This window comes from Hemitrygon akajei, chromosome 24 (assembly GCF_048418815.1).
Source record: "Hemitrygon akajei chromosome 24, sHemAka1.3, whole genome shotgun sequence".
Lineage (NCBI taxonomy): Eukaryota > Metazoa > Chordata > Chondrichthyes > Myliobatiformes > Dasyatidae > Hemitrygon > Hemitrygon akajei.
The window spans coordinates 49306752-49319095 of record NC_133147.1 but is presented as its reverse complement, the minus strand read 5'-3'; the positions used below and the strand labels follow the sequence as shown (position 1 = coordinate 49319095).

The 12344-nt window shown below is 46.2% G+C and overlaps 1 protein-coding gene across 1 annotated transcript; it reads left to right on the top strand.

Annotated features, from left to right (window-relative positions):
* The first annotated feature begins 11077 nt into the window (after nt 1-11077).
* On the top strand, nt 11078-11933 carry LOC140715721 (C3a anaphylatoxin chemotactic receptor-like). Its single transcript, XM_073028092.1, has 2 exons — nt 11078-11513; nt 11590-11933. The coding sequence occupies exons 1-2, from the start codon at nt 11078-11080 to the stop codon at nt 11931-11933; spliced, it is 780 nt and encodes a 259-aa protein (XP_072884193.1).
* Nucleotides 11934-12344: the final 411 nt, after the last annotated feature.

Here is a 12344-nt window from a genome sequence, read left to right as displayed (position 1 = left end):
ACTCATCTGCTAATCTAGCAGACTCCTGCACAGTGGTGGCATTGTTTTCATCTGGGTACGCCTTTCCATCATCTGGAACACACTTCTCCAATTCTTCAATCAAACACAGCTCTTTCAAGCTGTCAAAATTATCAGGGCCTAACACTAGACCTTCCTACTTCCTGTCTGCCTCTTCTCTCTGTTTTTCTGCCTCTTTAGCATCATACTGCCTCTTCCTTTCTGCTTCGTCTGCCTCAAGCTGCTGTAGTTGCAACTCATGCTCCCTCTTTAATGGTTCTAACTGGAGCTGAAGCTCAATTCTGCTAGGTTCACATTCAGGAAACAACTCCAACTCCTCCACTTTAAACTATTTCTCAAAGACATATTCCTCGGCTATTGTCCTTTGTGTCTGTGTCAACTTCATTGTCGATTTCACCTCAGTAAGTTTCAATTTTTGCAATAGTCAGCAACTCAAGCCTTCTGGCGTCCCTTAATATCTCAGAGGCTGGCGGTTTCAGAAATTTATAACACCCATTGCTGATGATTTCCTACTCAAGAAATTTTAAAGTGATTTTCAACAATCAGATCGACCATCAATCAATCAATTAAGCCCTGAACAATTTTTAAATGGCTCCGAACATTTGTCTATATGTTGGACGAGCCCCAATTTTGATACGTACACCGTAACGGGTGAAAGGAACGAGCAGAAATGGAACACACCTGGAGTATGGTTTTACTATAAACAAAACACTAGTTTATTAGTATCTACATAATGTAGTAATATAAAACCAGATAAATCTATCAGGTTGGCAGAGTTTATCCCAAACATGCTGAACGCAAGGAGTTCATTATACAGCTCCACCCTTCCGTCACCATAGCGACTCACGAGCTGCTCGGTGCTGGCTTTCACTCTCTCTCCCTGCCTTTCTCGCTTTTTTTTAATCAACATTTATTCGCAGAGTAGCGTTGCCAGAAAACAACAAATGTCAAGCCGGCTGAAATGCGTTGATAATGAGACAAATAACGACGACAGGCTTAACTGTTACTGAGTCACTTACCCACCATTGCAAAACCATGATTCCGTTTTCCGAGCCCTCTTCCCAGTCACAGTTCACAACAAGAAAGCATATCAGAATCTGGTTTATGTCATGAAATATGTTTCTCTGTTGGTGACAGTGCAATACATCGAATGACTGAAGTACTGTGCAGTAATCGGCCCTTCCGTCCCAATGATCCGCACTGCCCAGCAACCCACCTGGTTAAACTCAGGGAAATTTACAAAGGTCAAATGCCCTAAGAACCAATACGTTTTTTGGAATTTTTTTTGGAATTACCCGGAGGAATTCCGGACGGTCACGCGAGCTACTATTAGTAATGGGAGCAGCTTGCTCACTCGAGTCTTGTCTGATTATCTCCTGCGGATTTGTCTATGTGTGGGTCCTCGGCTGGCTGTAGATATCGATCCAGGGTCCATATAACCGCCATGTCAGGGTGGATTCCTCAGCGGTGAAAGCCTGCAGGAAACTTGTTTAACGTGGGGAATCTAATGCAGGGGCAGACACCACACGCTTATTGAAAGATGGAGGGCTTGGGTTGGGGCGGTCAGGGTCCAGTGGCTTGGAATGCAAGACGCCTTCGCTGCCGATGTGGTAGATCAGGTTTCTATTCCGTGTCACAAGCAATCTCTACCGGCCTATCGTTCTTCCCCTCTTCGTTGTCGCCTCCCCACCTAAATTCGCCTTCTCTCCATTATGCGCACCTTTCACTTCCACAATACTCTCAATTCCACTTCCACCAGATTCAACAAAGTCGTTTTCAGAAGGAGTGTCCAGTTCGGCGCTCGCTGGGAATCTCTTCTCCCACAATTCCAGGGCCGTTGCAAACATGGAGTGAGGAGCAACTTCCGTCACATCAATTGTCATCTTCACCCTCACCTTCCTGCGGGGCGTTCCAGACAACGGTGTAGTCATCTGGGTGATGGACTTCAACTTGAAAAGTAAGGTGCACACGGTGTGTTTCCTGAACCTGACTGTGTCTGACCTGATCTATTGCTTGGCTCTCCCCTTCCGCATGATAAACATCTCTCTGAGCAGCTCTGGGCACAAAGCTTACTTTTCTAGGAAGATGTTTGAAACCTTGACATTCCACGGCGCATCCGCCAGCATATATCTGTTATGTCTGATCAACATCTACCATTGCCTGGCTATTATTCCGCCCACGTGGTTCCAGCAACATCTGAGCCTCACATGGGAGCGTGCGAACTGCTTCGGAGTCTGGAATCTAGCCTTCGTCCTGCGCCTGTCCGTCCTCCTGCTCCAGGATTTGGAGAAGGGATTCGTCGTGTTTGCGCCATTTGGAGTTCTTTTCATCTTCGGCCACACCTTTGTAATTGTGATCAAGTGCTAATCACTGGTTGGCTGGAGGCTGCAAGGGGACATGTTCGACAAATCTAGGAAACCTATCTGCCTCATCATCACCGTTGTCGTCACATTTATGATCTGTTGGATCCCCAGCACGGTCTGCGACCTCCTCTCAACCTCCACACCGATTCCCCCGGACTGTCGTTATTCACTGCAGTTCTGGCCTCCTTTAACTCTGCACTCAACCCCCTTCTCTATAACTTCGCTTGCAGCAAATTACGCCAGATCATCACGCATTCCCTCCTTCCCTCGCTCCGGCTGACCTTTGCCGAGCAGGGGGTTGAATTCAAGACCCAGACCCGCAAGCACATCTCAAATATGAATCCGTGACAGACTTTGTCGTGGACACACAAACAACCGATATCCCCTGGCTCCAGACACGATGGACAGTTGGCTGCATTGTGATCAGGAGTAGAGGCTTTCTTACCCCCTTATTCTAATCACTTAAAGCAATACAGCACAGCAATGTGCCGGATCATCAAAATCAGTAAATACACGGACAATTAAACTAATCAATTTTGCCTACACAACGTCGATAGCCTCCCATTATGCTCATTCCACCTATCTAAGCATCTCCTAAAGGTCTCCAACCTAGCTACTCTGACTACCATTCCAGGCAGCGCACATCGTGCTCTGCATAAATAATTGACACCTCACATCTCCTTTGGTCGTGCAGTTTTATTAGAAAATCGGCTCGTAGCTCCTTCCGAGCATCTTGGAGAACTTGCTGCAGTTCTTATCCAGCTTTTGGCTATCTCGCTTGTATCGGTTATGCCATTAATCCCAGACAGCCTCGACGATGTTTCGATTCGAATTCTCTAAAGGCCATGCTATCTAAAACCGCATACAAAACAATCTAGCTAGCCGAAGATATTTGCACAGTCATATATTTTGCTGATTCCTTTGATATCACTTCATACATACAGGATGCTTCTTTCTTTATTCACCCTTGAAACATCCATATCCGTGACTCTTAGTTTTAGCAGTATTAATAAAAGTTTGGTTGACATATATTGAATAAAAATATGATTTTTAAATTCATTCACGTTTTTATACTCCTGTGGACTGTATAGAAATGTAGTACAATAAAAACAGGAGTGCCAGAATGATAGGCGCGTGCTTGTCTAACACAACGGCAAATTCTTTGGAGATCAATCAATTTCAATGCCACATTCCAGTCAACTGCAAGTAAATTAAGAAAGTTACACCCGTGTGTGACGTCACAGCAGTGTTCAAGAATAGCATTCGGATCCACAGGTCAAGGTAAAATGATACACACAAGTTTTATAAATCCGATATGATTCCCTATACTGTACCATCCAGGACAAAGTAGAGCGTGCTAGTTTATAGCGACGGCTTTCCGTCCAAGCTGGAGTCCAGCTTACGGTCAAGATCAGTAGTCACAAGTGCCAAGAAAATTCGGCTGCAGGGTCTATGATGATTTTCAGGTCACCATCAATCCAATACCGATAATAGATCAATACCCTCTGAGCAAGATAGAGGATGTCTTTGCAAACCATTCTGCATGAAAACAGCTGATCTTAGCTCAAGCCTACATGCAATAGAAATGGAAGTTGAGTCCAATGTGATTCTCGCTACAAAGGCCCTGATCGCTTACTAGGCTTGCTTTTAGAGTTGCATTTGCTGCCGGGGAACTTATATTACATCATTGCTGGCGGTAAGGATGACAAGGAATATCTCCACAGTCTCATGCCAGCGTTAAAAAAATACATGAAAAGATCGGGGGCTCTGAGAACGACACCAGTCTGAATTATTTAAACCGAGCATCCTTCAAAGGTGGCTGCGGTTGTTTGCAGAATCAGTCCACACCATCATGGGCAGAAATACGACTGCCACCAAGAATATCTTCAAGAGTACTGCATGCATCAATAAAAACCCTTACCACCCGGGGTCACGCCCTTTTCTCGTTACAACCACGGGAGAGGCGGTACAGGCGACTGAAGATCCGCACTCAGTGATTCAGAAAAACTTCTTCCTCTCCATCATCTGAGCAGCCAATGAACATGACCTCATTAGTTCCTTTTATTTGACAAACTAATTATGTATTTTGTAATTTGCAGTAATTTGCAGGGTAATGCTACCAAAAATGCCAAATATATTGCGGTAATAATAAGCCAGACTAATCGATACGGTCGACTTTTATTGTGTCAACACCCTCCATTAAAATTCCCCATGTCAGCAAGTCACGTTACAATTTCACGCAGGGGCATACTCTGCCGTCCGTTGTAGGGGAGCACAGGGAAGGACGTTGGTCCACGAACATCTGAAACCACGACCCACCCGACTTTGCTTTTTAAAGTAATTTCTTCTTCCATCAGTCTGTCCCTTCGCTCCTCCGTGGCAAGTCCAAAGAGCACCCCCCAGCTAAACGGTATCTGCCGCCACCGGTCCCACCCATACTCGCCGCCCCTTCACTAAAAGTTCGCGCCCGCGATTCCAATCCAAATATGACGGCTGCGTTTCTATCCATTAGTTGATGCACCTCGACCGCCTGCCTCGGGGCGGGGGAGGACATAAAATAGCTGACGCACAGGGTGGGACAAAGGCAGATCCGCACGCCGGGAAAACAGACGGCAGACACAAACACGGCGGGAGCAGTGGCGTCAATCTTCGTGTAGTACGCATGCGCACTGTCGTGGAGGCGCCTGGGGAATGCAGTCAAATTGTCTATATCCTCAAATATTTTTAGATCAGTTTTTTTTTTAATTGAACTTTTTGTCCGCCCTGCACTGCTATGAATAGCAGCATGATGGGGTAACAGGAAGATCGGGTAACAGGAAAACGTGTTGTACCGAGGCACTGACGTTACGCCATTGGGATTTAGGGCAGCATTGAAAGCCTTCTGCCTCTGGCAGTGTCCATCATAGTCTCAGTAGATTCCTCTCGGTTTTCCCTACTGTTAGTCATTAAGGGTGGGGAATCAGGAATACCATCACGCTCAGATGTAGAAGGATTCTTCATTGCTGTTTCCACAACTGTTTTGTTTTACTAGCCAGGGTTAGCCCTGTGCTGAATTCCCGAGTTGGGAGGACCAGTGGATCACTCTTAGTCTGAGATCTAACCTGAGATTTCTTTGACATGGGTGACTCTATCAAGACCCAAATTATAAAGTCCTTACTCCAGCCAACATAGTTCTTTGGGCCATTGAGGCACACAGGACTCTAAACCCGACGACGTGGTTCTGGTCCTTTTGAAGGGATGCAGAGAATAAAAGAATATCCGGCGGGCGGTGGGGTAAATCCTTCTCCACTGGGCTTAGGCACAGCCTTTTCCGGTGAGGGGGATAGCAGGACGTCAGACCTGTTACTTCCACCAGCAACCAGCTTCCTGACACAAACTACGGCGCAGACTCTCTATACAACTGTCTCGCAAACTCTAACAGGGATGAAGGTAGAGCAGCAATGGCTGACATTTCTGGAATCTATCAGAAGGCAAATGATCCATTTCGCACATTACGGATGTGTTCTGAAGGCAAAGTGACAAAACCATGGCTAAAAAGGGAAGTCAGGGCCAACATAAAAACCAAAGCGCGAGCTTATCATAGAGCGAATTAAAGGAATGTTAGAGGATTTCGAAGCTGATCCAAACCAACAGAAAGTAGCTCCAAAAGTCATTCATGTAAGGATCTGGAGAAAGGTAAGCTAGACAAGGGTATTAAATAGTATACCAAAAGTTTCCTCAGATATATAAAGTGTAAACCAGAGGCAAGCATCGATATTAGGCCACTGGTAAATGATGCTGGAGAGGTTGTAGTGTGGGGCAAAGAAATGTCCGACGAACTGAATAAGTGTTTTGTATCAGTCCTTACGGTGGAAGACACTGGCGGTATAACCATATAAACATATAACAATCACAGCACGGAAACAGGCCATTCCGGCCCGCCTAGTCCGTGCCGAACTCTTAATCTCACCTAGTCCCACCTACCCGCACTCAGCCCATAACTCCTTTCCTGTCCATATACCTATCCAATTTTACCTTAAATGACACAACTGAACTGGCCTCTACTACTTCTACAGGAAGCTCATTCCACAATGAGCTATGGCGGTATGGTGGAAGTTCAGGATGTCAGAGGTCATGACGTCTGTGAGATCACCATTATTGAGAGAAGATTCTTCGGAAGCTGTCACGTCTAAGGTGGCTAAGTCATCTGGACCCATGGTGTACACACCAGGGTTCTGAAAGAGATGGCTGAAGAGAATTTGCAGGCATTATGTGACGAAATAGCAAGAAGAATAGACAAGGAAGAACCAGTTGATGTTGCGTGCATAGATTTTCAGCAGGCTTTTGTGAAGGTGCCACACCTAAAGCTGCTTAACAGGCTACAACCCGATGGATTTATAGGAATGATTCGAACATCGATAAAGCAGTGACTGATTAGCAGGGGACAGAGAGCGGGAGCTTTCTCTGGCTGGCTGCCGGCGACACTTTGGTTTCCTCAGTGGTCTCTGATGGGTCCGATTTTCCTCACATGATATGACCGTAATTTGAATGACGGAATTGATGGCTAAGTTTCCAGACGGTACAGATGGATTGGAAGTTAGTTTTCATGAAGTACAGAGGCAACAAAACATCAGACAGATAAGGAGCATGGGCAATGAAGTAACAGATGGAATACAGTGTCGGGAAATATATGGTCATGCACTTTGGTAGAAGAGCTGAATGTATGGGCTATTTTCAGAATGGAAATAAAGCTTTTAAAACATGAGGTGTAAGAGGGCTTGGGGTTTACACGAAAACCTTTCCAGGTTTGAAAGACTTGACAAATGGAAAGCGTTTGAAGGCTCTGGACCTGTATTCATTAGAATGAGCGTGGGCTAATTGAAACCTATCGAACAGCCTTTATCGGGTTGCTGTGGAGAGGAGGTTTCCTTTAGTTGAAGAGTCTGACACCAGGGAACACAGCATCAGTAGATGAGAGGCCTTTTAGAACGGTGTTGAGCAAGTATGTCTTTGGCCTGAATGCAGTGAATCTGTGGAATTCGTTGACACGGGTAGCTGTGGAAGCGAAGTGTCTTGGTATGTTTTTAAGGCAGACGTTAATAAATTATTGAGTGGTAAGAACATAAAAGAATAGGAATATGGGTGAATTAGGACAATGAGCCAGAGAGAAAATTTGGATCAGTCATGATGAGATGGCGGAGCAGACTTAATTGTGTAAATGGCCTAACTCGGCTCCTATATGGACTAGAAAGGAAAGGGAAGGATGCAGGAGGGGAGTGGGGGAGTGAAGGGAAGGAAGAGATGCCGACCGTTTCCTAGATCTGATGGATGGTGGGCAATGCAGTCACACTAAACTCTTAGGGCCAGGCATACCCTACCGTCCTATTACACATTTTCCAGGGTAAGAACTACCTAGACAACCTCCCCATCAAACATTCTCAGGATCAGTCCCACTATGAAGCTCATCCTACACCGTCACATAACAAACTCCCGGGGTCCGATGCAGATTGAGGCTCCCCTACGCCATCCCATCACACTCTGCGGGGTCAGGCACAGTGAAGTCCCAGTAGGGGTGGAGAAGGTATTCAAATAGAACAAGGGAGCAAAGGGACTGTGAACTCCGAGTACAGATGACACCGATTGATGTGGGAGTTGGTGGGGTGTGGGGGGCGGCGTGTCAACTGCATGGTGAGCAGCCAGTCACACAATATCACTTCCTTCGTGAAGAATTCTGCGCTGAAAGTCGCTTTTTCTGGTTACTGTACGTCTTGTTCACATACTGATTCAGATTTCTGCAACATTCATAGACTCAGGACCTTGGTCCATTTGTTTTGCCTGACGGTACTTACTGATATCGTATATGTGCATGCCATCATATATCCCTTGTGGTGTGTGTGCGTGTCCTATTGTATTTTGTACGTTGGTGCCAGAGTAACGCTGTTCCGTTTGGCTATTTTCATGGGTATTCATGTATGGCTGTGCATCAATTACACTCGAACTGTGAGATGTGGATGCCGAGGCTCATGGCGCCGTAGTGAAACGTCGGGGAACGTAATTCCAAAGCATGTTCACGCTGGAGAGAACATCTCAGAGATTCTCCTCGCCGGCCCTAGGCTGAGCGACATCGCTGGTGATAGATATGGGACAAGGGATGCACCACTTGAGCTTTTTCAACGGTATTGCCGTTCACAGGACGTTTTTTTGTTTCTCACAGCATACTATGTAAACTCTACAGTCTGTTGTTTGTGTATCTCCCAGGAAATCAGCAGTTTCTGTGAAACACAAATCACCCCAAATTTCACCAACAATCGTTTCACAGTCAAAGTAACGAAGCCCATTCTGATATTTTCAAGTTTCAAACATTCTGATGTTTCATGTTTTCAATTCAGAGTGATTAAAGTCACTTTCTCACATTCCGCAGGCTTTTCTGCATTCAAATGCTGCCACATGTTGGGTTATTAAATGTTTCTGTTACCGGACTGGTGTACAGTTGTACCTAATGCAGAGACCACAGAGGTGGTTTTCGTGCGATTTGTCGAGATGCAGATCAGTTGCTAGTATGGACAGAAAAATGGCATACTGGAGTTCATGCAGTCGAGTATGAGGTGCCCCACTTTGGAAGTTTAAATGTCAGAGGGACGTATGCAGTAAATGGGAGGACTATAGGAGCATGTTATGTCGAAGGATCTCAGGTATTTAACTTCATATCTACCTGAAAGTGGCAACAGAAGAGGAGAAGATGCTTGTTGTGCATAAAGGTAGTGAGACCAAATTCTATGTTGCATCAGTCTATATTATTGGTTCACTTGCTTTTGGAGTACAGACACCCAGTGGCCATTTTAACACTTTTAGAGAACAAAGATGAGAACGGGGGAAGAAATGGGATCTAAGTGACGTTTACCAGGGAATGAATATTGGTGCCAGTCTGGGTGGTTTGAGTAACTCAGAGACTGCTGATCTCCTGGGATATCACGCACAACAGAGTCGACACTTCCCAGGGGGTGGTGCGACAAAAAAAAAAAAAAAAACAGAAGTCCAGTGAACGGCAGTTCGGTAAACCAAAATGACTTTATGATGAGATGTGTCAGGAGAGAATTCGCCAATCTAGTTCAAGCTGTCATGAAGGTGACAGTAACTCAAATAAAACAATCGTTGCAAAACGGTGTGTAGAGAAGTATCTCTGAACACAAAGCATGAAGTCGATGGATTGCAATGGCGAAAGACGACGAACATAGACTTCATAGCAACTTTATTTGATACAGGAGATACCTCATAAAACAGCCACTGAGTGCATGTCAATAATACTGATGGCCCACTCGATCATTTTGAACATATGTCAGATATTTGACCCAACACACACACACACACACACACAGACAGAGTGGAAAACCAGACACTGAACTGGATGAACTCCATTAACCATTTTCCTGCCAATATTTTCAATTCATATATATCCCGGTGAATCCCGTGACAATATTGACTATATTCGGAACAATAAATGACTAATTTAATTGGTTCGGTTCAAAATTGAGGAGTATTCCTGTGCTGGATTCTTCTGTGTTCTTGCAGGTCATCGCAGACTTCCTGGGCCAATTTCGGTAGTGAGGGTGACTTCCACCTTTTCCACTGCACTGGATTTATCAACATAGTCCGAAAAGCGTCGGGCGGAAGCAAAGGATGCTGGGAATGGAGAAGGTGAAGCGCCACTGGAGGGATGTGGGACAGGTACCAGAGAAGGAGAGCAAGGGTCGGTGTTGGGAGCAGTTGCTGACGAGGATGCAAACACGCACCGACCTGAGACACCTGGGAAGGTCATTTGATTCCAAACAATTAGTTTATTCATTATTGCAGAATGATCCTCTGGCGCTTCCCGCTTCCTCCCAACTCCATTCCCCTTTTCCCAAACATGATTCCCTTCTCTCAGCCCCTTTACCTGTCCCAGTGCACAGCAAAGACCCATATCAGAATCAGGTGTATCGTCAGTCGTATATATCATTAGAATAAATTTATCTTTTGGCGACAGTGCCAGACATCAAATTACTAAATTACTAAAGTACCCAACGATCCGTACTGCCCATCAACGCACCTAGTTAACCCGAGCCTAATAGCAGAAAAGTGTACACAGGTCAATTAACCAAAGAGCCAGAGCGTTTTTGGAATGTGGGAGGTCCCGCAGGAATCCCGCACGTTCACGGGAGCTAGAATTAGTGCTGGTAGTATATTGATCGTTCGAGTCCAGTAGAATGTTCTTCTGAGGGATTGTCATCCGTGGGTCCTCGGCTGGCTGAAGAGGCCGATCCAGGACCCAGATAACGGCAGTGTTAGGGTGCATTCTCTGAATGAAGAATGGCCGCGCGTGACTTGTCTAACATGGGGAAGCTAATGCACGGGCATACAACACATGGTCGTTGACAGATCGGGGACACGCCGGTCAGGGTCCAGTGGCTTGGAATGCTAAACGACTCTGGTCTGTCAGCAGACTTCCGCCGCCTTCACTGCTGTTGCGGTGTGTCAGGTTTCTGTACCGTGTTACACCTGATCTCTACTCCACTTCCTCTCCTACCCCCTTCGCTCTCGGCTTGCTTCCTGAAATCGCCGCCTCTCCATTCTGGATCATTCTCACTTCCACAATATCTTCCCCACCAGATCTCACAATGTTCTTATCCGAAGAAGTGTGCAATTTGACGCTCGCTGGGAATTTCACGGTCGTTGGAAACATGGAGTGGGGAGCAGCTTCCGTCACGTCAATGGTCATCTTCACCCTCACCTTCCTACTGGGGGTCCCAGGTAACGGCACAGTCATCTGGGTGATTGTCTTCAAGATGAAGAGTAATGTCCACACGGAGTGTTTCCTGACTCTGGCTCTGACTGACCTGATCTATTGCCTGACCCTTCCCTTCCGCATGGCCAACATCTCCCTGACCCACTCCGGGTACAACGCCTACTTTTCCTGCAAGTTTATTGGAATCTTGATGTTCCTCGACGCATCCGCCAGTACGTATCTGTTATTTCTGATCAGCATCTGCCGCTGCCTGGATATTACTCGGCCCCCTTGGTTCCAGCAATATCTGAGCCTCACGTGGAGCCTGGATCCTAGCCTTCGTCGTGTGCCTGCCTGTCCTCCTGCTTCGGGATTTGAAGGAGGAATCGATGGTCTTGGAGCCATTTTAGTTAGTTTTTACCTTCGGCCTCCCCTTTTTAATTATGATCACCTGCTACTTCCTGGTAGGTTGGCGGCTGCAAGGGAACAGGTTCGCAAAGTATCAGAAGCCTGTCCGCCTCATCATCACCGTGGTCGTGGCTTTTATGATCTGTTGGATCCCCAACGCTGCGTGCGACCTCCTATCGGCCTTCACCACACCGATTTCCCAGGACTGGTCATCATTCACTGTCGCCTTGGCCTCCTGCAACAGCGCTATCAACCCCCTTCTCTATGTCTTCGCTGGCCGTGAATTCCACCAGGTCTTCAGGCGCTCCATCCTCGCCTCGCTCCGTCTGGCCTTTGCCGAGCAGAGCCCAGAAATGGAGACCCAGTCTCGAACCCCCAACTTCACCATATATATGAATGTCTGAGGGAGTTCCTCGCGGCCAGACATCCGACCGATATCCCCTGACTACAGGCACAGTGGAAAGTCAGATGCAGTTATGGTCGGCAGTGGAGGCTTTACTACACTTTTATTTTAATCTCTCAGAACATAGAACATAGACCATTTGCTCAACAATGTACCGTACCAATTCAATCAGTCAATAAATGAACAATTATCCAAATACCCTCCGCCTACACAATGGAGATATCCTTCCTTTATGTTGATTCTACCTGTCTAATCATCTTTTAAAAGTCTCTAACCTATCTACACTTACTACCATTCCAGGCAGCGTATACCAAACACACACCACTGTCTGTGCAGTAACTTTCCCATCGCATCTCCATTGGAATGACGCCCTCTCACGTTAAATGCACGTCCTCTCGTGTCAGACATTTCA